The sequence below is a fragment of the Neopsephotus bourkii genome, unplaced genomic scaffold (genome assembly GCF_033783945.1).
Source record: "Neopsephotus bourkii isolate Nb327-2 ecotype Australia unplaced genomic scaffold, CSIRO-AGI_Nbou_v1 NB_1328, whole genome shotgun sequence".
In the NCBI taxonomy this organism is placed as follows: domain Eukaryota; kingdom Metazoa; phylum Chordata; class Aves; order Psittaciformes; family Psittacidae; genus Neopsephotus; species Neopsephotus bourkii.
The window spans coordinates 1,670,989-1,698,966 of NW_026901808.1; the positions used below are offsets into that span (position 1 = coordinate 1,670,989).

Sequence of the window (27,978 nt, forward strand, 5' to 3'; positions counted from 1 at the left end):
GCCCACAGCCCAGAAAGCCAACCGTATCCTGGGCTGCATCAAAAGGAGTGTGACCAGTAGGTTGAAGGAGGTGATCCTGTCCCTCTACTCTGTTCTTGTGAGACCTCACTTGGAGTATTGTGGGCAGTTCTGGTGTCCTCAACATAAAAAGGACATGGATCTGTTGGAACAAGCCCAGAGGAGGGCCACGAGGATGATCAGGGGCCTGGAGCACCTCCCATATGAAGATAGGCTGAAACAGTTGGGGCTGTTCAGCCTGGAGAAGAGAAGGCTGCATGGAGACCTCATAGCAGCCTTCCAGTATCTGAAGGGGGCCTATAGGGATGCTGGGGAGGGACTCTTCATTAGGGACTGTAGTGATAGAACAAGGAGTAATGAGTTAAAACTTAAACAGGGGAAGTTTAGATTGGATATAAGGAGGAAATTCTTTCCTGTTAGGGTGGTAAGGCACTGGAATAGGTTGCCCAAGGAGGTTGTGAATGCTCCATCCCTGGCAGTGTTCAAGGCCAGGTTGGACGAGGCCTTGGGTAATATGGTTTAGTGTGAGGTGTCCCTGCCCATGGCAGGGGGGTTGGAACTTGATGATCTTAAGGTCCTTTCCAACCCTAACTATTCTATGATTCTAAGAACTGGGGTGAAGATCCTGAGCAGCAGCAGCAGCAGGGAATGATCATTCACATTATGGCTTTACCCACTCACAAAAGAAAAAAACAAAACAAGTTTATGTTTTACAAATTGTATTTTTATAAACTGTGTTTATTGTCATTGAATAGTCCTGATAGTCCCAGTACTTGAGGACTGCGAGGGTAAGTTGTTTTGCTTTAACTGAAGACCTCTCTGCAGAGGTTGGGTTTTCCCCAGCCTGTGGGTGGCTGATGTTATAAAAATAACACAGAAATCTCTGAAGCTTATGTAAATCTTTATTGGGAAACATGAGGTAGAAGGAGAACACTTCGTTTTTCTTGGGTGTTCAGTGTTCTTTTTCCAAATGCACTTTGTGGACCTGGTATAGAAGAGGAATATGGGCTCCTGTGGGAAAGCAGTCCAACAGAGAGTTAGAGAGCAGGGAAGGAATGGTGGTTGTCTTCTTGGAGGAGTGATGGAGGATTAGAGGAGACAGCATTGGAGCAGCAATGGAGAAGTGTGCCTTATGTGCACATACACAGATGTGCAGAGTAAGACAATTGTGTGGGGACATGAGGACAGAGGCAGAGAGGAGAGTTAACACTCTAAAAGTATATTTGATGAGTTAGGGGTTCTATAGTCTCCAATTTGGGGTGAACGTCTTGTGTGTCAGAGCCACTGGAGACAGCTGGGTCCTTTCTTCTGGTGCTAACATCGTGAAAACAGTCCTCTTGCTCTTTTTAAACATCCTAATGCTATGCATTGTTGCCTGTGTTTAGATGCCTTGCAGGCATATGGAACTCCAGAGGACAGGGTAAACTAAACAAGCCTTTATATGAGGATAAATAAGGACTTTTAAGCTCACACTATTCACTGAAGAGTTCATGTTAGCATTTACAGAAGAAAGCAGGGGTGGAATGAGGAAAGGAGAACAGTGGAATAAAAAAAACAAAACTAAGAAAAAGCTCTCCAAGAGGTGCATTCCTCAGATCCTCAAGAGGGACACTCCACTAACACTGTGTTCATGAATTACAGTTGTGCACAGCAGTTGCATGCACACCATGAAAGGGTCCTTTCAGGAATGTGCCTTATCTGCTGAGGTCTAAACCCTGCTAGCGGTGCTGGCTGTGCACTCGGAGCCCTCAAGGGGAGTGGGTGGTGCCGTTTCCCCATCAGCTGGTCTGGGGTCTGCCTCTCAGTTTGCAGAAAAGCTGAGTGATGGTGCAGAATCTGCCATCAAATGGCTCCTAGTCTGGCCTTCAGTACAACACAATACTTACCCTCTCCTGAAGCCCTGGAGCACACAGCTCATCCTGGCACCTAAACCCTGACTTTCACATCCACTTTTGCCAGAGGTGCTGCCACTGGGTCCCCACTGCCCTGGGAAAGATGCAGCTGCACTCTATGGCCTCCTACTCCCCACAGGGCTGGTGTCCGTCTCCACAGCACCTTCAAGACTCCAGTCTGGTTAGAAGCTACTCTTTGCTCTCACTTTGATATGCTCTTGCAATCACAGATTCCCAAAGATGGCCCTCTGAAAAATTAACATTTAGCTAATTAGCATCTCCCTAGAACACAGGGTCTGCAGCAGCATGAAGAATCATTGCCTGCCTTTGCATGCAGCATCACCTTGAATCAAAAAGTCCCTGCCTGGAACGTTTTGGCTTCAGACTGCTCTACAGCTGCTGAGATCTCTGGGTATTCTTCCCTGCAGACAGGCAGAATTTCTCCTTTATAAAGTTTGGAAAATACATCGTATTCTGTTGGAAAGAGGCAGGTTTGTAAAACAGAGAGGCTGTCGTGAACTTCATCAAGATAAGGGATAACTTTGGCTGGAGGGAAAGCGTTTCACAAGGAGACCTGTTTATCTCACCGAGAGTCTTCGTGCAGAGACATTTGACAGATGAGCAGAAGAGCTGCCATCCTGCACCAGAGCTGGAGTCTGTCCAGGCCCATATCCTGTCCCTGGCAGAGGCCAGAAGGCTTCAGAAAAAATGTATTTCCATCATGATGGGGAATAACGTCCCCATGTGATGAGTTTAATGCCAGTCCCAGACACTTGCTGGTTGACTTGGGGAAGAAGCACAAGGCTGATTGTTCCTTTGCATTTTTTATTTAATCTCAGGTAATTTAATGGTAAATATTCTGAGCAAAATACAGCTCTGGCCATGTCTTGAATTGTTAATGAACTCTTCATCACGGAACTCCATTGTGGCAGCAGTTTTCTTAGGTTCTTAAGCAGTCATAGCCCTCATAGCCTTTTGCATTATAATTATTCTCGATAAAGGAAGATAAATTCAAAGGCAAAGGAGGATCTGGTACAAAGTCTCAGCTGTAATTTTAAAACTGTTTTGTACTATGGGCTATTAACATTTCTATTTTCTTTCTCCTTTCATGGATCTTGCCTGGTTATTCTTCATTACATTCGATTTGAGCTTCCTTTGCGTCTCTCCCAATGTTTACCTTCTCAAGAAATGCAGTTTATTATTTTCCATTTTGTTTCTTCATGCACTTAATAAATGGCTTGGTGGTAAACTCTGACCATACGTAGAACAGCATTGAGAGCACAACCAGCACCTGGAGACTGTGACTCCTAACACTGAACACCAGAGAGATTGCACTGAAGTGTGGGATGTGCTCGTACTCACTCAATATAGCTCTTCTGCCATACGCAGGTCTCTTTTGTTAGCTAAAATTAACTGGCACTGTGCTGCTGCTGTTTCCAAAGTGACAGCCTCTTCTTCTGAATCCCCAGGAGATTACCTGAGAAATGGTACTTTTCTAAATGCTGCCTCCCTGCCTTTCCCAGCCTGAGGAGGGCTCTTGCCATGTCAGGTGCTGCCATACACCCTCCAAAACGACAAACCCCCATTCCCAGGGGCAGGAAGGAAAGAGCTTTTCCTGTCAAGTGCCCACTTGCTCATTATCAACTGGCAGAACACCAGCCTCACTCTTGCTGGGTATAACACGCTGATGCTTGAAACGCTACATCCTTCTAACCATACAGGGTGTATCATACTATAGCGGGTCACCTTTTCTTATCTCTAATATGATGTACAAACCTCACATGGTTATAACCTTCATCTACAACCTTTATCTCTGATTTGTCCTTAGTGTTAATGGAGTAACTGCAGACAAACTGCTTTCTTTTCTCCAGCATGAATCCTATTTCTGCAAACATGCCACAAAGTTTAAAGGTACATTAGTACTTTTATGGCTAATTCTGCCTCCAAAATGCTGAGTGGGGTGATCACGGCAGGAACGTGCAAACTTCCGTCCAGGAGAACAGGCAATTTCTGGAGTGCTGTTTCCAACAGGCATTGCCTAAGTTGCAGTAAGAAGACTCATGACAGCACAGCAGTGTTTCTCAGATACTTCAGTCTCACCGTGGTACTCAAGGGGCCCACCAGCCCCTGCAGGTGGTTTGGTATCCCAGATTTTAATTTCAATAGTTTCTTATATTCAAGACTACTTAAACTATGCTAGAAAGTCACCAACACAGAGTTTGTCACCTACATAATCCCGAGAACTACTCATGCAGATTTGCAGAATGCTGCTAGTACCCTGTAAAAAAGGTTGATCATGAAAAATACTCTAAAGGTTATAATTTACACTGATATTTTTCTCATCAGTTGTTCATATCTGTATTTCTGTGTCATTGGTCCCATTTTAGAGGAAACTGTGCTAAATATGTGTTAAATAAGGCTAAATTTAGAGGTTAAAACTTAAACAGGGGAAGTTTAGACTGGATACAAGGAAGAAGTTCTTTACTGTCAGGGTGGTGAGGCACTGGAATGGGTCACCCAGGGAAGTTGTGAATGCTCCATCCCTGGCAGTGTTCAAGGCCAGGTTGGACAGAGCCTTGGGTGACATGCTTTAGTGTGAGGTGTCCCTGCCCATGGCAGGGGGGTTGGAACTTGATGATCTTAAGGTCCTTTCCAACCCTAACTATTCTATGATTCTAAATATTCTGCTAATGATAGATTAAATATCTCTAACAAGTGCAACCAGTGTATTCAATGAAGATCTAAATATAATCACACTTCAGCTCTGTTTCAACTTCTCTTCCCATCCTGGAATATAATGAGGCTGGAACCTTGGGGACACACTCATTGCTAACCAGCATCTCAATGATCTTGCTGGGGCCAAAGTATACGTCAAGTCGCAACTGAGTTTGAAACACTGACTCTAAGAATAGATTCAAATTTCCATGGTTAGGTGCAGCAGTGATGTGAATTCAGACTATCAAAAAAACAGAATACATCTTAAAGAAAAAGTAGCCATTAAAAGCAATTTTCAAAAAATAGTCATAAAACTGTAGAATCACAGAACGCTTGGGTTGGACCCTCAAGACCATTTAATTCCAACCCGCATTGCTACAGGCAGGGACACCTTCCACTAGACCAGGTTGCTTCAAGCCCCGTCCAACCTGGCCTTGAACACTGCCAGGGATGGGGCAGCCACAGCTTCTCTGGGCAGTGCGTGCTGGTGTCTTCACCACTCCCACAATAAGGACTTTTTTCCCTAATGTCTAATCTCAGTCTCCCCCCTGTCACTTTAAAGCCATTCCCCCTTGTCCTGTCCCTACATGCCCTTGTAGAGAGCCCCTTTCCAGATTTCTTGTAGGCCCCCTTTAGTACTGGAAGGCTGCTCTCTCCTGGGCCTCCTCTTCTCCAGGCTAACAGGAGACAAGGATGATAATGGAGACCTACTCAGAAAACGTAGTCATTTTCTGTCTCTGCATGCTGTGTTAGAGCCTGGGAAAAAACATGGTTAGTGATTGATTCACATCTTCTGTTTTCTAGTCCCTCTAAACCAGCTGTTCTGAAGGGTTGGTGTGCTTATGCACTGGAAGATGTTAGGCCCAAGCATGGGGAAATCATGCTTCAGCTTCATGTTCTGGCAGTGGTGGCTGTGCTAAGGCTCCAGCTTTCAAGGCCTTGGGTATGCAGCCATCACTGCAGAAAATGATGGCTGTATCCTACATGGGGACAGGCAGGGGTGTACTTGTGCCCATCTCCCCACCAGAAAAGCAATTCCACTCCACCTTGAAGCTGGGCTGCTCCAAAAAACACCTCTGCCCTTGTGTCAGGGCTTGCCAGAGAACAAAGTCAGTTGTGGATGGAGGTTTCCAGAGGCGCAGGAAAGCCAAAAGGTATACAGCCAACTCAGCCATACGAATGTGCTGGGAAGCTGCCTAATAGCTTGTTCTGTAGGTAAAAAGGAGATTTGGCAGCTACTTTTGTTCTCCCAGAAGCCAGGCTGGCAAAACACCCCATGCCCAATATAGAGAGGGTCTTCCATGGAAGACACAAGGCAGCTCAGCACCTCCCAGGCAGCTCAGCCGCAGGCTTCATGGAAAGTAATGGAAGTCTGCTAATTATCTCATCCCAGAGGTGTTTCAGATGTCTGTAACAAACACTGTATACAATACAACGTATCACAATGTAAACTGCTGATAAAAGCCATCAGACTGAGCTTAGTGCAGGATAAACTGCTTTTCCTCTGGGTGCAGATCTCCTGTAGACCTTTTGTCTGCAAAAGGAGGCCATTTCCCTCAAAGTCATGGTTAGCATCTACTTCCCCTTGCTGGAGTTAAATTTAGCAGTAGATCTACTTTTAAAAACCAGAAACTCACTAAAATCTTCGGATTTTTCCTTCTAGAACAAACCAGGAATGGATAAAGTGCTCTCAGAAAGTGGTAATATTCTATTCACATTTTACAATTATCATAATTGCCATTCTAATACTCTAGACTATTAAAATTGTGATATCTGACATCATACAGAGTTATTAATATGGAACTAAACCAATTTCTCTCAGTGGGACTCCAAATATGATTTCTTACTGAACTTACATAGTCTTCAAGTAACTGAATAAAAAATATTAGCATGTATTTTCGGCTGAGCTGCTTCCTCATGAATGCTAAGCAAACAAACAGAACATGTCAATTTATTTCAGATCTATAAAATACAAATCTAAAAATATAATTTTACAGACAATATTCACCATTTAGTTTACATTTTAGTATGGTCTTAAACCTATCTTGTGCAGAATAATAATGTAACAGAACAGAACAACAGAATACATTTTAGCTTTTCAGATTTCCTTAGCTAGCGTCTGCCACATACATCAAAGATAGCCGTGCACAGTAACCGACCAAACATCTACACTTCAAGAATAGGTTGGCTGCGTCTCGTAACTGAGACACCAATTACAGTACATTTATTAGGAATCCTTCAAGAACACAGTCAGTAGTAACAGTGGTAGCAGTAGTTAAAATCTGAACAGTTCTGTGACACAATCGAAGCAAATGGTAACAGAATTCAGTTAATCATTGATATGCAATGTACAACCCATGTAACACTACAATGAAAGAAGAAATTACATAGGCACAAGTGCAAAAAAGCAATACTGTTAAGCCATCTTCTCTCTTTGGTAAAAATCAATTAGCAGGAAGTATACCATAATAATTCAAGTCAAACACTAATTCATGCTGTTTTTTTCGTGTCCTACCACAGGCAGATTTGATGATTTGCAGGTATCCTACAGTAGATTCTAGTTAAGATTCTATTTAACACTGCCCATTTTTAACTCTTTTCAGTTTAAATATTGAAATTCAAGATAAGTTTTTTTTCTTTCATAAATAGCTTTTTCAGTAGTAGAATCTCTTAAGGGATTTAAAAATAAATAGCAAAATATACACAGTTTCAAAGATTACATTTAATTCTTTCTAGGTATATCCTGAAAATATATCTCCAAAGAATAAATAACTTTGGGTTTTTCAAATATTTGGTAAAATGGCAATTACTCTTACATAAGGAGTTTTCTCAGTAATAAGGAAGTACCAACGTGTTTTCTACACAGCTTTTACTAACCAGGTGGAATTTTAGTAACTTTACAGTAAGAACAGAATCTCTAATAGAATATGGACATTCCTCATTAGAAAATACAGTAAAAAACTTTCAAAATGAAACCTTCAAAATTCCAGGTTCAAACCTGAGAAATTTCCAGGTAACTCCAAAGTTCTCCTGGCAGGACAGTCAAGCTCAGTTGTCTATGTCAGGAGGCTACAATAACAGTAAGGTTATCTCCTCTAGTGGCAGAGCCAAAGCTGTTTCTACTGACATTTAAGATCCAAACAGGACAAAGTATTAAGGAAGGGAGAGAAGAGAAGGGTGTGGGTGAAGAACACTTGAGCATAAGCCATCCTGAGAAAGAAGTGAATTGCCTACAGGGATTTCAAGAGGACTACAGATACGAAATAAATCCTTCTGCTTTTGAAGGGCCTGACCCTCATGAACAATTAATGTCATAGGGGATTTCCATTTGAATTTGCAGGCGATCATCTTACTCGAGCTCCTCCTTCATATTTATCCAAATTTTTTTGCTAAAGAAAACAAGAAAAATGCAGGCCACACCAGCGAAGCACCTAGGGAAAGGAATCCAGCAACATGAAGTGTCACTGGACATTAAAAAACAAAGAAAATCTTGACTGCAGGAAGGTCTTCTGGAGGGGCAGAGCAAAAGTTCTTGCCTTTTCAGAAGATCCATTTAAGCTGCCAGCAAAGTAAAGGCAATTTTGACTGCTCATTTATTCTGAATTCATAAATAACACGTAGTTTCACTAACCTCCTATTCACACCCACACGTCATTTACATAAAACATTAAGCAGAATGCTTTTCTACTCCTTGTTTGATTCCCAGCACAAGATGTAAAAACCAGTTAAATTGCACAGTCCAGCCCTTATCTCTGCAAACCTCTATCTGATCAAGAAAATGCTTTTTGGCATCTTCTTCGCTTTTCCCTACTGTCAGTGCATCCCGGATATATTCAATATCCTCTTTACTGGTTAACTGGGGCATTCCAGTCATTAGCATCATGGAGAACAGGATGATCAGCAGGTTTGTGTGGTGTCGAAGAGCTAAATAAGCCTTCACACATACATCCTACAAGAGAGAAGAATTTGTTGTTAACTGATGAGGTGAACTGAGGGGTGGTGTAGGAATTTCACAGGACTATTCACCAACACTATTCAATCACTCAAGTACATCAGAGAGGAGACCCAACAGAGCTGTTTACCTGAGCAGAAACACAAAGTCAACTTTTGCGTCTGTTACTTGGTATTATTTTGCTCACCACCACACCCTGGGGCAACAAGAACTGTTTTAGGGTACAAACTACAGCTCTTTTCAATAATAGCATATTAATTATTGAAGCACAAAACCTTACCTTCACCAAAATTCCAAATTAATTTTCCTAATCTTTTTCTGTGGCCATTAAAAAAGACAAGAGATAATTCATTGTCTTCCTTTCCAATTGGTATGTTCCCGTTTAAAGACCATGGATGGCAAGTGATACCAGATAAAGCAGTACCTCCAGGGGACTGTTCTTCATTTTATACATGTATCTCTTAACTTTGCAGAGATGATGGCTTATTTAATGGGGAAGATTTTTCAGGCTTGGTGTTCTGAGCCATTTTTCCAGCTGACAGCTCTAGTTTTCAGGCACACTGTCTTGCTGTAGGACTTCCATGTTTCCGTACTGTCATACTGGATTCCAGAGATTTATTTTTCACTGCTTTTCCACTTTCATATATAAGTAATCTGTGCTTAACAGCATAACCTTTAGAAGAACAAAATTTCTGCAGTGTGGAAAAATGAGCTATGCTTTTTGAAAGAGATTTAATGCTAAGTGACTAATACATAAAATGAAATGATTATTTCTTATATTAAATTTATTACTCACTTAGTTTTAGAAATAACATCTTAAGGAAGACAATGCCATGAAGAAATCAGTCATATATTAGAAAGTTAAATAGGGCCTGCAATGCAGTAATGTAAAACAATGAAAAATATTTCCAAGAAGGTCAAAACCAAAGCTGAAGCATGGTATTTCTTACCCAATTAAATATTCAATTTAACCTTTCCACAAATGTATATGAATTTATTAAAGAATTCTTAAGAAAGCCAAATATTTTCATGTGAAGTTCCAGCAAATCTCATCAGCCCTCTAGAACACAGTTTAATTTTTGACAAGGCGTATGGGTTTTTTCTTCCTTAGAAACAGTAAGAAGTGCATAAATAACCTTAACATCTGTCACTGTTCCCATCAGAAACACCAGGACAACCAACCAGACAGATTAGGAAGATAATAAGGAAGATGCTATGTCAAAGATCTGTCTCTAGGGTTTCTTTTTTCCTGTTAAACCTTTCCCTGTTCCCAATAAATTCTGTCCTGAAATAAGATCATAATTACGAACGTTAATGTTAGTTTAGCTCTAGCAAAGCAGAAGATAAACCGCAATGGACAAAGCATAATTTACAACAGAAAGCACCATCATCTTATCACAGAGATTAGCTTCTCTCCATGACACCAGAGGAAAAGAAAAAAGAAAAGAAATTCTGCTTATGTATTATCAACTTCAAACAGGGAAATCTTGTCACAAGAGTTAGTGTGCATTTTGTTCCCCTTGAAAGGGATGAAAGCTCTTTATAGTTATACCAAAGAAGGTTTTACATTTCAGTATGGATGATGCATCTCACTACTGCAGGTGTCTGAGACAGAAAACAATTATGCAGTCAAGAACCTGGCATCGCTGCATCTCAAAGGCAGTTCCTTCCAGGAATTCAAAGGATGAAAAAATCATGTATCTGCCTGTTACAGTTATTTATTCAGACAGGAGCTGAATGGAGTTTTGAATTAACATCTTCCAAGGAAACTGATTTTTACACTTCCAAGAGAGGCAAAGAGAACCAAAAATAACACATACGTATGTGTCAAGATGTTTACCATGGGATTAAGAAGGAAGCTGCTAACTAATCTAAAGCCATAGGCAAAATGATAGGAACTGAGGATAAACCAAAATCCTGTTGTCCAACAGGCAATAATCATTTTGAGACCCTGAAACTGTCCTAAGTATTGTTATCCTAAAGGTCAGGCATTTTTATAATATAAAGTATCCAAGCTCTGTTACACAGGCCATCCCTTCCCTGTACAGCACACTACAAAGAAGTATTTTTCAATGACGAACTGGAAACCCCGTTGCTTTCTGTCACCTTTATTTGAGAATCAAATAGATCAGCTTTTGTAAGCAAAAGGTATAGACGAATTGTACTAGTACTGAAAATACAGCTCTCTGTATCAAGGTGGCGGAGTAATGAAAAAATAATGAATCAAATAAATCAAATATAATGAACAAAAAATGCATTCCAAATTTAATGCAAAAACTATCAAAGACAATTTTAGGCAAACTAATAATAACTAAGTGGCCAAAGCTCAAAAGACTATGAAGATCTTTCTACAAGTAAGAAGTGAAAAGCTGCATATGCATAGGATTTAAGACAGCTGCATTGGTTTCAACCAAAGTCTGGAAAGGAAATACCACCACGTATGACACCTACAGCAAGAGAAATCTGGACAGTACTAAGGCAGCTGGAAAATTCATAGATGGACCAGAAAAATAGTTGTCTTCTCAGATGAAGTCATGCTTAAATACATTTTTGCAATTAGGATGAAAGACCATCAAATACTGCTTTCTACTAAGCATTTCTGCAATGTCATTAATAACCCTGGGCCTTGAGTTTTCATTAAACCATCATAACGAACGCAAACAAAAAGAGAAACAACATTTGGATTAAGAGCTAATGGGAATGAGCTTTATTGCTAGTTCCAGCCAAATTGCCAAGCCACTGACAGCTTTAGAAGTCCACTAATAACAAACTATGCTCTGGTCAAGTTTATTTGTTTAACTAACTTGCTCTGATACCTGCAGTATGCGCTACGGCTCACACACCTGTATGAACTGTAACCAAAAGGTGACAGAGAAATAAGATTTTTAAGAGTAGATATTTTAAAATATTAAAAACACCAAAGCCTGCAAAAACCAAACCATTCCTCTAAAGTACAGCCTATTTTAGTGTAGTTGAAGTACAAATCAATGAGAGATGCTCTTAAAAATTAATGAAGGATAAATAACGAGACTTTCCCATTAATACATGAGAGAACCAGCAGACACACTGAATGAATCCCTCAGTATTAGGAAACATGATGAAATCAGCCAGTTGAAAAATGAAGCTATAATTTTGTTTACTTTTGTACTCTGACCATATAATTAAAGCACATATTTTTTTACAGCAAAATATGTGATGCAGATCTTGCTCTTTATTACTATTTTAGTTACCTTTCATCTGGTTAATGGCAGTAGCAGAAATGACATTGGCACTGTCGCAGCATTCCTAGACCATCTGCACTAGTGGGATGGTAGCAGTATTTAGAAATATGTACCAGAATAACAAAATATGTATTTGGTCAAAACCAGGAATGTATGGTGAAGGCATGGCTTACTGAAGAGAGATTAAGACCAAAATCCCCTCCTTTTGCTTTTGGTATTTGGGCTGCTGAAGTAAAGGTCAGATGTTCTCTAAAAAGCTGGAAGATCCATACATATGAACACAGCGTTACCTTAGTGCAGACGTTAACAGGTTGACAGTCTTCCAATTCTCCATTAGCACACTTCACATTTTAAACTATTTCCTGCTTCCAGAACAGAGGTCTTCTATGAAATGACACACCCCAGAATGGTGTTTCAGCCCCACACTTGCACGTGGCTTACAGCTGCAGCAACAGCATCTTTCCTGCTTATAGCACAGCTCACAGGCTTCTCTGAGAGCCTGCGCTCAGCAGTTCCACAGCAAAATGCACCCTGCTCTTAAATCTTTTTGAGCTACAAGCCCCTTCAAAACCTCCGCACTGTGATAAAGCCAGTCCTTGTGCAAAACAAAGACTCAGAAGTCACACCTTGATCTTTAGTTGTTTTCAGAAGTCTGGGCTCAAGGATGGCAATTGCTTCCTTATTTGCTGTACAGTCGTGTACAGGTTCAAAGGGGCATATTCACTATCCAGCAGTAAGAACCGTTATCAGGTACTCAGGTTAGAAAACCAGACTCCTCATGGGAAAGAGAGACTGGTTTATCAACAGGGAATCCAGAACACCTAAGTTTGGCTTTTCCTTTGACTCACACTCTGGAGGAGACTTTTTAATTTGATGTTATAGGGAACCTGCTTTTTAAATCAGGCACTTACTTAAAGTACTTAAAGATGAGCACAGGATTAATACCCCAGACATCCATTTTCTTCTGCTCAGCCACACTCTCAGCCATTTCATTAAACACACTAAACAGCATTTTGCTTTCCTCAGGTCCTACACAAGCTTGGAAAATCACAGCTTTTTTTGAAGGGCTTAATGGCAAATAGATGCTGCAGCAGAATGGATTTTTAACAACATTCTTTTCTTTCTGAGTGTTAAATCCATTCACTTCACAAAATCAGAATCTGGCATAGCTTAGGGTCACTGCAGATTTCTATTTGGATGCAGTAGTGTTTTGCTCCAGAACACAAGGACAGAACCAGGCAGGAATAACTCCAGCAAAGCCAGCTGAGGAACACCTCTCGCACTGCGTGGCAGCTTCTGCTCAGAGCTGAGTCTCTAATTGCACAAATACTCAAGCCCTCTACGAAGACAATCAAGACAAGAAACAAAGAAAGGATCGCCTATCTGGTCTACTGCTAACTGAAGCTTTCCAGTGTGGCTTTGTGGATTGTTGAATTCTAATACCCATAATGCTACAGATAATTTTGCTCTTGTTTGGGCCTAAAATATCCCAGAATATTATTATTATTTGGTAAATTTTATTAACATAATATCCAGGAAATACCTTTGAAAACTAAGACACTAATATTCATTTCAGAGGGTGAAAAATACTGCATACATGATTTGCAGCTAGATATTCACTATTTACCTGAAATTTATGGAAATGGAGACTTGTCTTCTTTCCGGAAGTCCCCATGACAAACAGAAAATCTGGAGTCAGCACAAAAGGAACTCTTTCCTTATTAATTCCAAGGAAGCTTTTATAATTCCCAAGAATATGGCCAAAATCAATATGGAAAAGGTTACCTTCGTAAAGAGAAGAAGTTACAGTTAGGCTCAAATACAATAAACTGCCAAGAACACTTCAGGCACTTTCAGAGTCCTCAAAACCTACCAGATCTACTCTCTGCAGGCCTCTCAGACTGACATCTTTATGGCTTCTGTCATTCGAGACAGGTCCTGTTAAAGACTAAGGCAAACCTGATCCTGACCACAACAGAATAACCTTTCTTTCTCTGTCTCCATATATACTGACCTGTCCCTCATTTTCTGTCCATAGGCTCTAACATTGTTATGTTATGATGTTATGTCGTGTTAAGTCATATAATGTCATAATATGTTATATTTATTATGTTACATATAAAGTCTATATGGAAGCATTTCTTTGTCTTCTTTTCCTCATAGACTTCTGATGAACTTTTTTATTGTAGTCTTCAATTAGCTCATTTCTGCCTTCAGGGTAGTACTTCTCTCTAACCTTCAACTCGTAAAACTTTAACTATAATATGTTTAATACTAAATATGCAGCCTCTAACTAAGCCCAAAAGTATTCTCTGTCTCTTAACATTATGTAAAGACTATGAAGCAAGTGGTTTACGAAACTGGAAGTTAACTTCTTAGACCAAATAAAACTCCTCCATATGTATGGCTTGTTCAGGGGTTCCATCTACAAAATTAAAGATGAATCAATGTGCAGCTACCGAAAGAATTATTGAAGTTTGTAATATGAAAAGGTTGTGGTTCTTTCAGGATTGCCACAGACTTCAGTAGCAAAACCAATACCCCCCACATACACTCATTTTCTAGGTTTTTTTAACAAAGGTGCATAAAGCAATTATGTTCCTCAAAGTGAAAACAGTCCAGTAACGTTTGAATTCTGACACAGATACAGTTCCACTGGACACTACCAGACCCACATCAACACTTCAGACAGCTGAACAGCTCCCGACTTTTTAGATATTTTTTGGATTTTAGATCTTAGATGCTAAAAAAAAATAATTAGTTTTACATTCCCTGGGACATAGTTTGTAACAAGTCATCCTTGGAAAAGAATGATAAATACCTTAGATCCTACATGAAAGCCAAAAGGGGTGATGATATATTTCAATGTCACAGGAGGACCTGAACATGTAAGCAATGCTGACAGAACCAGATTGTATCTCTTAATTCATTGTTAAATACACTATTTATTAAAATTAAAGACAAATCTAATTAAGTATAGACAGTCCCTTCTTCTTCTATGACAGTCTCAAATAATAACTCACCTGTTTCTGTAATCATGATGTTGTCATTGTGCCTGTCTCCTATTCCAAGTACAAAGGTTGCCACACAGTATCCAGCACAAGAATAAACAAATCTTTCCACAGCTGCCTGAAACTAAACATAAACCTTAGAGATGTTAAATGCTTCAATGCTAGAAACCAAATCCAGTCATTCTCAAAGTCATATGCCTTTCTTTCAACATGTATCTCTCAACTGTCTTATAAAATACACTGCTGCACAGCAAAGATTAAGATCACAGCCCTGCATGGCACTCGCCGTACTGTGTGAGCACGCTCTATCCCTTAGCACATATAAAATAAGCATACCCATAAGTTGCCCATGCTTTCTGAGAAAAGAAGCTGGCAGAAAGCTCTCTTGTAGGTCAGTGGACCTACCAGAGCAAAGGAGTTGTGAGTACCCAAACCTGTCTTTTAATTCTCTAAACCCACACTGCCTTCCAGTGCTCTTGGATGTCATTTCAATCTGCACCTCATGTATCACTTCTAAATATCACTGACAGAGAAGTCATTTCTAAAGCATCTTGTTTCGCAGGAGCTCAGCTGCCAGCTGGATCCTAAAGGCTCTTTCACAGACACAGGTACAGGGAAAATGACTGGGTTTTTCAAACTCATGTCAAGCAACACAGACACAATTGTGTGGGCTCTGTGCTCCCGAATTAGTATGGTGCGTTTGAGAATCCTACTTAAAAATTCAGAGAACTCACCTTCTCTTCAATCATGCATCTTTCCTTGAGCCACTGGTTTAGTATTTCATCCTTAAATGCACCAGTGTTGCCAACTGTACTCTGTTGGATTTTGGCAATTGTTGTAGCATCTTTCACAATTTCAATCATTCCTACAGAAAATAAGGATGAAGTTAGAAGAATTTATTAAATCTATACTAATGTGTATTAAATTACATTTTCTCCTTCATGAGAACACAAAACCTTTGATAATGGAAAGAATCACATGATGAGTAGCGACCCTCTACATAAGGCTTTTCCCCAGGAGAGGAACTATCTCTTCTCCTCATCCCCTGCACAAGCCCAGGTACCATTCACATTCCCATCTGCTTCTCTCCAACTTCACAAGTTTGAGGAGTGGGAGAGAAGCTGCAGCACTGCAGCAGCCAAGGGATGCGAATGTTGCCAGAGCTGTGGCAGAGGAACAAAGCCAACCTTCCTGCAGTAAATCCAATTTAAACTTAAAGTGCATATGCACAGAAAGGTTCAGAAATACCAGTACACGCTGAGGGACAGTAGTGGCATTGTGGGTGGAAAGCTCTGGCTGTTGGGCCCTGGGTGTTGGTCCCTAAACTGCACAGATCCTCAAAAAAGCAAATCAGTACATAACAGCAATACAGTGCAGAAACAAAGACTTGTACTGTTCATACTAATGTGGCAAGCAATGGAGGGGGAGCTAGACAGAAAAGCAGAAACAGAGGCTGCAAACACAACCCTGCTTGTAGGCAAGAACAGCAGATGTAGTCTGCCCTGCAGGGAGGAAGATCAGATTTTAGTTTCACTTTATTGGTAACTGGAAATACTATATTTTCTTCCTCTGGTTCAGATTCAGTAGTTTCCTCTAGGTAAGAGCCTAGCTTCAGCTCAAAGATAAGCAAGCAAAGCAAAACATCCCTTTCTTCCCAAAGTTATTCAAAGCAGTTTCTGATTCAGTTTCAGTCTCTCTCTGAAACAGACTAATTTCTATCTAGTCACAGTCCTACCCTTTTGCCATTACTGAATTATGTGCAAAGTTTTCAGTAGCAGAGTAACAAGGCAGTACTTTCTTCCTGCCTCTGCCTTCCATGCGTGGCTTGAGTCATGGCTGAATACCCTCTGAAGGTATGTCTTCCATCTTGACAGTGGCCCTGATTTGTCTGTAATAAAAGTATCGTGGAAATACGACCTCCAAAACCCACTGCCAACACCAACAAGTTTAAACGTTCTGCGTTTGGGTCTGTGCTTGTTAAGCTGCTGTTCTCCTCCTGGGAGTGAGCTCCAGATCCCATTCCAGCTGTTCAAAAGGCTTCCCCTGCCTGTGCTCAAATCTCCCTCTACCGGCCAAGAGCTCCTTGATTCCAAGGGAGTGGAGCTGTTGTAGGAGCCATCTTCCGCTTCCTCTTGCATTTAGAACTTCTCGCAGTACAGCTATGTTGATTAGCAGTTGAAAAGTCCCCAGAATTTAAAGCAGCTGCTAATGAAAACCCTTTACTGATCGTTCTCTGCTGCACTGCCATTAAGAGTGGTATAAAACCTACACAGAATGTTGTGCAGTTTACTCTGACAAAGTAAGTAGGTTAAAGGTATCATGGTAAAGAAAGAGTTAGCTGCTGGAATAGTACAGATCAACTGGCAAATCCTTCTAAACTACTGACATGCCTCTCAGTAGGTATGGCTAGTCCTAGGTTTCATTAACTGGGATCTCAGCTGGGTTGTATTCAGCTGGGAGGAAGTGCAGCAGTGAACGCCACTGTGCTACGTGTTTCTGGGGATCTGTGGTACTAAAGCAGGTGACTCTTATATTAACTGCCAGCTTGAACTGCTTATATTTGGCAGCGTTGCAGCATAGTAAGTAGTGATAATTGCCTCCCAGAGCCAGGAACATATGGTGATGTCAAAGGGAGAGAGAATAGGGTATGGCCTTTTCCCAGTGATACATAGAAGAAAAAGCTCCTCCTGCAGAGGTCTGTTTGGCAGCAGCAGTGGAGAGGATGGATGTTTCCAAAACTGCAAAGTGCGCTGAATGCAGACGCTTTCAGCAGACTGAGGAAGCCCTATAGAAGAGGGGATGCCAGCCCCAGGTGGGAAACACGTGGCTGGTTCGCTGTGCTCACTACAGAATGGGGGGCTGTTCCTGTGCCAGTACAAGGAAACTGCCCCAGGTTCCATGGATATACTAAGAGGGAGGGAAGAAGAAGCTTGGAAGAAAACCACATATGAATACTGTGAAAGAGTATTTTCAAGCCACTACTCTTTGGTTTGCTTCCAAACAAGCATAAGCTCTACCTCAGTGTCCCGCAATGGGTATTTCTAATTTAGGCTGCAGGTATTCTTAGCAAACCCAACAGGAGTCTTTATGTGATTAACCATGCCCCTACTGTGGTGCTGAAAGGATGCTAAAGTCTAACACCTCCCCTTGCATACAGGGAAATAAACAATTACTTCCTTGAGATAAAAGAATGGGGAGTCAATCACAAATTCATGCAAGAATAATGGAGTAACTTCAATATAAAGATGCTAGGATCACCGGCAGAATTCCTCCACCTTCCCCCATTTTTTCAATACATTACATTGTCCTTAGACATTTTTAAACAAAATTGAATTAAATCTGAAAAGTCTCTCTAAAAAAATAGATTTGTTATACTTAAGGAGAGGAAGAAACCCAACCCTCCTTATATTTACAGTTGGTATTTTGATATGTACTGTTCAATTTCCTTTATTGTTAGAATTCTATCAATACAATTTATTTAATTTTAAGACTTATATTAGGAGAAACTCTTTTGTGCCACACTGCCAAGTGTTTTATCAGTGAGTTCGGGTTTCCTTCAGGGCTGAGATATCCTGAAGTCAAATGAGAGGATAACAAAAATTTCATGTGGCAATGGATTTTAGAGAGGAAGTGCATTACAGACAGACTAAAAAGAGCTCTTAATTCTGCCAGCACTCAGCTCATTCTTGTTTGATCCATAAAGCAAAATGTATTTCTGAAAAAGAAAAGAGCTAGAAAGCTGGAGATCATGGGAGACACATTGCAATATTTATATTATCATTATTTTACCAATCCATGCAGTTACTACCATACTGCCAGCTACACCAATGACAGCAATTAACAAACTTGCTAATTTTTACACATGTTCACGCTTTAAGTAAATGGCAGAGCTGTACTTGCTAATCCATCTCACTGGCGCACTGTTTACACCAGCCAAAGCATTTTTTTTCCAGCACAATATCTTCATTTGGCCATGGCCAACTTTTCTACACAGAGAAGGCTTTCCTCCAGCTAATCAATCAAGAACTGCTCAGCAAAACTGACTCTACAGTCAATTATGTATCATCTGGATACTAGGAAACTGCAGTGTGGATGTGCTCAGATACTTAACATATACAATCCACCCATAAAGAGTCAGTTTGGAGCCATGAGGATCATCAGTAATGGCATTTCTAGATGGAAACAAACTCTTCCGGAGCTGATCAAGTGCTCGGCGGTGGTAGGCTGACCCTGGCTGGTGCCCACCAAAGCTGCTCTATCACTGCTCTCCTCAGCCGGACGGGGAGAGAGGAAATATAACAAAGGCTTGTGGGTTGAGATAAGGGCAGGGAGATTTCACTCACCAATTAGCATCATGAGAAAAACAGAGTCAACTTGGGGATATTAGTTTAATTTATTACAAATCAAACCAAAGTAGGATAGTGAGCAATACAACTAAATCTTAATAAACACCTTTCCCCTACCCTGCCTTTCTTTCTGGGCTCAGCTTCAATCCTGAATTATTATGTCCTCCCCTTCAGCAGCACAGGGGGGTGGGAAATGGGGGTTGTGGTCAGTTCATCACATTGTCTCTGCCTCTTCCTCTTCTTTAGGGGCAGGACTACTCACACTCTTCCTGTGCTCCAGTATGGGGTCCCTCCCACAGGACTCAGGCCTTCACGGACTTCTCCAACATGGGGCCTTCCCACAGGCGACACTTCTTCATGAGCTGCTCCAGTGCGGGTCCCTTTCACAGCACTTGGAGCACCTCCTTTCCCTCTGTCTTCACTAACCTTGCTGTCTGCAGAAAACAACTTGCTGCTCACTTGTATTCCCACTCCTCGGTATGGCTGCAATTGCTCCTGTGCAGTAACTTTCTCCCCTTCTTAAATACATTATACCAGAGGCACTACCACTGTCACTGATGGGCTCAGCCTTGGCAGGTGGCAGGTCTGTCTTGGGGCTGTCTGGCATTGGCTTTATGGGACATGGAGGAAGTTTCTAGCAGCTTCTCACAGAAGCCACCCTTGCAGCTCCTCCGCTGTCAAAAACTTGCCATGCAACCCAGTCCATCTACACACCACCACACTGGTGTGGGGTTCTCCAGAAACTTTGTAAGCAACTGAAATTCTGGGAAACAGTTCATCTGTGCTGCAGGAACTAATGCCCGCTGAGAAATATTTTCTGAGCACCCTGTTGAGTAACACCACTGCTTCTATGTTGTATAGGGTATGAAGCTTTAGGTCAGGGAATGAACATACAAGATTTTGCTATTTAACTCTTCTCTATTTTATTCTTCTCAAACATCTTGAATAAGTCACTCACTTTTGCTGCTTTTTTTATACCAAATATTGTTATTAAAGAGAAACTTACAGCAGGACCTGAACAGTTGAACTTGCACAAGAATCGGAGTCAGTTAAGCTAGTGCAGCAGTTGAAGAATACCCATCAGAAGGGCAGAAACCATGGTTAAGACACAACTGAGGATGCCTCACAGAAAGTGCATTAAATTGCTATGTATCTCAGGACCAGAGCACATACTAGAATAGCTCTCCCATGCACAACTTCTGTAGCCACGGTATTTTGAATTTCCAGACACAAGAAGAGTGATCACATACCTATTTTGTTCCCTGTAGAAATACAGCCATACGGTAACAAACAGAGGTCCAAGGATTCTGCTTCCCAAATGGATTCCATAATTCTAAGAATCTAGTAGAAACAAAAATATATGTCAAATTATGTGAAATTATTTGGACATGACTTGTTACTCACACAAATAACACTACCCAGACTGCTGAGATGGGTTTAAACTTACTTCTCTGCTTTACAGGTAAAGAGATAAATACAAAAGTGTGCAGCCATTCAAGATTATCAGTTACAGAATTAGGGCTTATATTTCCTCATCTGTCCTGTGTCCAGGCAATCTCTACTGTTTTATAAAGTATTAATAAATAAATTGCATGGTTTTTACATGAGCTGAGATTGAACACCTTAGCAAGTATCCACTTTTCCCATAGATAGCCCCAAAAGTGGTAACAAACCAGTTTGTCAGAACAATCACTGAAATATTACTAGAGCAATGCTACCTGCTGATTTCTTTTTCATTTGGAACTTCACGCATTGCGTAAATAAATGATAAATATGATTTATCAGAAAAACTGTCCCTCTTGCACTAAGTAAGACTACTTCTCTAAAACCTAAATGTGAAGTATGTACGGCACATGGCAGGAGAAAACAGGGTAACAGCATGTACTGGGTCTAGCTAGGAAGAGGTTAATTTCCTGCAGAGCAGCTCATATGGTGCTGTGGTTTAGGTTCCTGACCAAAGCAATGCTGGTAACACAGTGGTGTTCAAGCTATTGCTGAACAGCATTTTCAGCATGCCAAGGCTGCCTCTGTTTTTTCATTCTGTCCCATTGTGAAGAGATTGGGGGTGCACAGGAGTCTGGGGGGGGGGGCAGGGTGTCACAACCAGGCAGATGACCTGAGCTAACCAAAGAAACATTCCATGCTGAATGTCACGCTCAGCAATAACACAGAGAGGAAGGGGATTTAGGGAGGTTAACCTTTTGAACAGGAACTGTCTGGGTATTGGTCTACCCATGGGTGACTGTCTTTGCATCATCTGTTTTGTTTTCTTTCTACCTTCTTCCACTTCCCCTTTGCTTATTAAACAATTTTTATTTCAACCCACAATTTTTCTTGCTTTTACTCTTCCTTTTCTCTTTCCCCATTCTGGGGTTAACCCACAGCACAGTTAACATAAAAAACTGTAGAACAAGAAAGAAGGCCCAGTTTTGACATCACCCTTGCCATACAGTTTAAGAAACAAGAGACAGCCTTGTATTTCATATGGACAATAAAAGTGAGGCATACACACTGCTGAAAAGTAAACCAACTTTAAAGTATTTTAAAACGCTCATGTTATTAATTTTATACATTTTGGCCACCATACCTGTAAAATCAGCATATCCTGACGGAGGTCATCTCCATGTTTAAAGATTATGCCTATGGTTTCATTTGATAAAGCTGTTGGATCTGCACATTTAAATTCAAGCCAGAGGGGCTTCTTCTTAGATGCCATTACTTTACATTTTTCTATCTGTGAAAGAGACATTCATTGCTTGTTAGCCACTGTACTCTAACATCAACACAACCAACCTTTTTACACACCTGCCACAGAGTACTTGACGAACTTCCAGTCAGTTACACCACAAGAAACATGCTGAAAGCACACGTAAGGAATAGTATCCAATTGCCACATAAAGCCTCACTGAATTTGCACAGATTTTAATACTGTCCGTAAGAAAGGAGAAAGTATGCCTTGACTCTCAGAACTGGATTTAGTTGTAAACCTGCTGCAGACAGATAAAAACCCCAGAAACAAAAAGAAAACACCCCCTTCACCCTCCACCCTTCAAATCTGAAACCAGGAATAAGAGATTCTGACAAAACTGGCAAATACAGACTCTCACAACAGCACTCTGACAGAGGCTTTGCAAAACTCGAACATGATCATTGTCTAATGCAATTTACCACATCACCCACCCTTGTGACTTCCAGCAACATCAGTTATTCCAGATTGCCTGATTCAACTCCCTTAGTAAATCATTCAAATGCATGGGGAAAATGGCATTTGTGAAGCACATTTAACATAATCATTCACAAAATAAGAAAATAAATTCCCTGCTTTATTACATTTTTAATCTTGAGAAATTCAGTACTGAAACTACTGAAATTGCAGTATTTCAAATGTTTTCTCAGATAATTACGTCTAATACAACTGCAGTATATAATACTTTCTATTCTGGAACTCCTGGTTCATTGTTGAACGTTACCATGTACAATAAAGCCATCTAAGATAATAAAAGCAAGTGCACATTAGTGTTTGAGGGCTGACATCAGCTCTCAAAATGAATTGATGACATCAGAGAAGAGTATTTTGGAATGTTTGTGTTTTGCAGATTGAACTTGTAGTTTAAAACAAAACAGTTTTTGCCATCCGTATCTTTAAAAAAGGGAGAAGATGTTAAATCTTTGAATTTATTAGAAACTGATTTTGCTTCCAATATTTGGTTTAGACTAGTCAAATTTTAGGGTTTGAAGGTTACAATTAGCACTTACCAGAATGAAGATGAAACAAAAGCTTACCAATATAGTTTATGTCAAATATTTTTGTCCAGTCATCAGGGGAAGAAGAGAAGGCCCTAACCTATGTATTTATGGACATAGCTACCTTCCCTTGTAAACCTATGGCTTCCTTCACCTAGAAATGTCTTGGGAAGGCTGAATACTTCCTAAGTGAAGGAAAACTAGAAAGTCCTGAAAGATCTTTTATTCTATTTTGAAATCTACTTTTTGTCAAGCAGTTGGTGATTTTTGTACACGAAACACGAAAAAGAGAAATACAATCAAGAAAATAATATTTAAGAAGCCACAAATTTGGTATTTCTGACTAAACAATGTTTGAATTAACTGACAGAAGTACTGTCAGTCATGCCCAGCTGGTTGGTGTTTAACTCTCAGCCTATCTATCAAGGCACAAGCTTATTTAACTGAAACATGGCTAGATCTAGACAACTAATATTAGTTACCCAAAAGAGTACCTGACTATTTGGCAATTCCTGGATGGTTTGCCATTAGTTCAGAGAAAAATCAAGGGATTCTTTTCTTGCAGGTTTCTTGTTCCACAAGTGAATCCAAGGATTTTCACTGTGCCTCTTCACCCAAACCTGCACACCAGATGCATGAGCCAATTCCCTTTCACTACACATCTACTGATTTATTCATCTTGTTTTTAACTCTGACTCAGTATTAACCATTGAAATCTCACCACAACACCCGAGGCAGCAACACAGAAAACCCCAAGTGCTTCTTAATGTATTTCTACCAAATCTTAATGTATTCCAATAAAACCAACAAAACAACCCCCCAACATCAGAAATAGCTAAAGAAGACATTTTTGTTTGTAAGATGAAGGTCTGAACCGAAACCCGAGTAACAGATATGAATCAGAATAAGAATAAGACAGAGCAAATAACCGGAGGAATAAAAACTGAATATCCCAAGGCCCCTAAAGTCAGATAAAACAGTTTTATACGGGTATTTAATGTAAAAAAAAAAAAAAAAAAGGCAGTTAGCTGCTTAAATTCTGGACTAATGGAAAAATCACAATTGACATTTAATGATTAGGATTTTATGAGTTCTTGCATATTTTTAGTGCATGGTGGCATGCCATTACACTCAGAAAAACGCTAATAGCTTTGGGAACAAAAACCTACTGAGTCCATCAACTGCTATTGTATTCACAGTGAAATTAGACCTTTAGACATATTTGCAAAATTTTTTAACAAATGACACATTCTTGCAAACAGGACATTGGGGGTTGTTAAAGGGGTTTGCACAAACTCAGCATATACTTACCACCAACGCTCCTGCTCTTAGACCAGGATCATATGGAACCCTAAAACTTTCTGGAAGTTTGCTGCTCTGTAGCTTTTCAAGTTTTTGTCTCAGCTGTACAATAACTGCAATTACAAGAAAACTCACTGAATCAAAAGTTGGAAAGCGAAAAAAGTTATGGGTAATCAAACTTGTTAAGCTAAACCAATGATTTAAGCTGGAAACCTTCTCTGTTTAGTTACTTTTTAAATGGCTTTCCTCAAGCATCTCCTGATCTGAGCAATGGAGGAAAACCCTTTAACTTGTACTATTAACGGACAGAGCTGGTTTTAGACCCTTAAGGGTAAAGTCTTTAAGCACCTCACAAGTCATGTAACCATTACACAGGGTGCATGATGTTCTTCTGAAGACTCAGGAGGTTACATTAAAATGTCAACTTTAATTTAAAAAACAAATCACAGTACAACACACAAAAAAATAGTTTGCACTTATAATTACCAAGGAAATGCTAAACTATCTGCCCTAAAGGCTCAGAAGGAGGAGGCATTTAAAATTACCTGGCATTTTCCAGTATCCTTTTAACCTACCTCATTGCTCTTGAACACAGATTCAGGGCTTTTGAATTCTTGGAGTCAGTTATACTGTAATCATAAGGACTCTAACTATAGAGATACTGAATTTCATATTCTCCTAAAACTGGCTCCATAGTGCATTTTTGTTAATCTCACATTCCAGTAAGAAGAAAATTTGCTGTATATTTATACGAACAAGAATTTCAATGTTCATATATACTGAATCTTTGAATTTGTAAAACCTCAAGCTTCTGAATCTTCGGCTTAGAACAGTATGCATTATCCTGCATGTGATGCATTTTGTTCATCTCAGCTAGCAGGTGTTAGCAGCATAAGCTGCTTAATATAATAATAATATAATATAATATAATACAAATAACATGTCTTACCCTGCATTAGGACAAAGACTTGAGCACTGTTCTAAAAGAAACTACACAGGAGAGGCTGCGTATAAATGTTCAGGTAATTTTTGGAATAAAAATTAAAGAGAACAAAAACGTAATGAGAAAGCTAGATGTGGATCTGGACATCTAATATACAAAATCAAAAAATCATACAATCCTAGAAAAGTCTGGGTTGGAAGGGACCATTAAAGGTCACCTAGTCCAAGCCCCCTGCAATGAGAGGGGGCACCTTCTACCTTGAATGTTCCAGGGACGGGATCTACCACCTCTCTGGGCAACCTGCTCCAGTTCTTCACCACCCTCCTTGTAAAAAATGTCTTCCTTATATCTAGTCTGAACTACTCTTCTTCAGTTCAAAACTGCCACCCCTTGTCCTGTTGCAAAAGGCCCTGCTAAAGTCTGTCTACATCTTTCTTACAATCCCCTTTTAAGTACTGAAAGGCTGAAATAAGGTGTCCAACAACAAGCTCAACTCTCTCAGCATTTCCTCATAGGAGAGGTGCTCCAGCCCTCTAATCATTTTTGTGACTTCCTCTGGACCTGCTGTAGCAGGTCCATGTCTTTCCTGTATGAGGACTCCAGAGCTGGACGCAGTACGCCAGATGGAGTCTCACCAGAGGAGAGGGGGAGAATCACCCTCCTTGACCTGCTGGCCATGCTGCTTTTGAAGCAGCTTTCTGGGCTGCAAGTGCACATTGCCAGCTTATGTCCAGAAATGATGACATTTCAAAAGCTGCTATCAAATTAAGATAATCAAGCCAAAATAATTACCTGAGAACTCACAGAACATAAATGTTACACCTATCCTAAAGGGTTTTAGAAAAGAGCTACCTAGCAGTACCAGGTGACCAATGTAGCATCTCTTCTGGTAAAAAAATAAATAAAGATGACAGCAATGTACAGCTGCCAATAAGTGGACTTTATTAGACAACTTTCCAAAAAAAAAACCCCAACCCAACAAACCCCAAAACAAGCCATTATAAAAAACCCCTCAGGTTATAGTAACCTGGGCCATGAAATAGCTTTTAAAAACGTAACTATTGATTTCCTAGACAAATATAGCTTGATTTCAGTAAGTCTCCTCATTGTAATGAGGATTCAGTGTAATTCAATGTAATTGTATTCAGTTCAATGTAATTCATACAATTTGAAAATTGAAGCTGGTAAAAGATTATTAACTAGCTGATTTTAAAACACAAGTGAAGGCACTTACTAAAACAATTTTCAAGTTGATCTGGCTTAAGAACAAAGTGTTACGCATTTTAAGAGAAGAAACTGCTGCACAGACACATTCTTGGGAGACAAGACACAGAGTGGTGATGAAAGCAGATAATCCTATGCAAGCTGTAATATTATGATCTTAAGAATTTGTTTATTATTACTTGCTATGTTCAAATATAAGCAAAGAGATTAGATGAAAAGTGAAAGAAAACAGTTTGACAGCATGATTGCTACTGGACTAGTATGAATCTAACAGGAAAGAATTTATTCTCTAAAAAACTCCAGAATTACTGGAGGAAAAAGATACATACAGAATTAGATGAGGCTGCATGATGGAATGAAATGAAACAGTGAAATATTCAGACTGAAAATATAAACAACTGTGAGCATTAGAAATGATGGGGCAAAGGAGAAGCAGTAAGCTAAAGCAGAAATTTCAGAATATGCATTTCTTAAAAGATAAGAAGTAGATGGTGGCTGTAGGAAAAATCATATCCTCAATAATCTGAGAATAAATTAAATTAGATACAGCATTAGTAGGACATGCCACAGTTTCAGGAAGCCTTATTCAGTGAAAATGTCAATTATATAAGTCATATTTCAATGTTCTGCTTAAACCACGACAACGTTACATACAAAGATTCTTTAACTTCAAAACCCGGTGGGTGTTAATGTGATTGCTTTCTCTTTAACCTTTTCTTCTTTGCCCACATATCCTTCAGAGATAATGTGATGGAAACCACCGCTGTTACAGACACGTATATCTGCAGGGCTAAAATTCTTTCCAAAACATGGGATTCTGACCAGATACATTTAGATTATAGAGCATTTTAAGATAAAGTTTTTTAGAAAGAATATTTTATACAGGGGGTTCTGTAAATCCCCTAACTCACACTATGTGGTAATGTAACTGATACTACATTATCTATTGAAGACTAAATGCATATTTCCTTCAAATTGATTTTCAAACACCACTGCAGCCACTTCTGCATAACCAGAGTGGAAAGGCTGTCTTGAACCAAGACAGCCTTTGGAACATACTAGTAAGTTCCTGGAACATACTAGGCTGAACATGCAGGAAGAGCTGTAGAATTTGAGTATTGTCATATGTCTTCTCACACTTACTCCCAACACCAAGCAACCAACAGGAATGATGACAAGCACACTTTTACAGAAGTTGGAAAAAAAAATAAAGACACGCAAAACACACAAGTAAATAAGCACTGTATAACCCTACTGTGGCTTCCAAAGCAGTGCTTCCAAGAGCTAGAAATAACAATACCACATCTGTGTCTCACAAGACTCCTATTCAGCACATCAAAAAGCCCTAAAGATGTGCTCTGCACATCCACTGCTGATCCACCAGCTAGTCTGTGGCATAACAGAGGCTGTACTGGACTCCTCCCTGGTTTCCTTGCCAAGCATTTTTCAGTACTGCTTAGGGTAGGGCTGTGTTTCTTGGCAAGTGTCACTTTATCTCTTTATTTCCAGTTAATATTTGTGTCCTGGGTTGTTTCTTTCTTCAGTGCTGGCATTCAACTAAGGATTGTGTACAAGAACTTAGCTGTTTCCAAGGTGCATGGTGTGAGGTT

General features: G+C 40.1%; 1 protein-coding gene across 1 annotated transcript in view; it reads right to left on the minus strand.

Moving 5' to 3' along the window:
- Positions 1-8,195: 8,195 nt before the first annotated feature.
- Positions 8,196-27,978, minus strand: part of PIK3CG (phosphatidylinositol-4,5-bisphosphate 3-kinase catalytic subunit gamma) — a 28,818-nt gene continuing 9,035 nt past the window's right edge. The window contains exons 5-11 of the mRNA XM_061366260.1: positions 24,211-24,314; positions 21,743-21,889; positions 20,406-20,496; positions 15,544-15,674; positions 14,822-14,933; positions 13,426-13,583; positions 8,196-8,574 (exon numbers count right to left, since the gene is read on the minus strand). Of these exons, the coding sequence (XP_061222244.1) occupies positions 8,293-8,574; positions 13,426-13,583; positions 14,822-14,933; positions 15,544-15,674; positions 20,406-20,496; positions 21,743-21,889; positions 24,211-24,314 (1,025 nt within the window). The 3' untranslated portion in view covers positions 8,196-8,292. The remainder of the gene's footprint in view (positions 8,575-13,425; positions 13,584-14,821; positions 14,934-15,543; positions 15,675-20,405; positions 20,497-21,742; positions 21,890-24,210; positions 24,315-27,978) is intronic.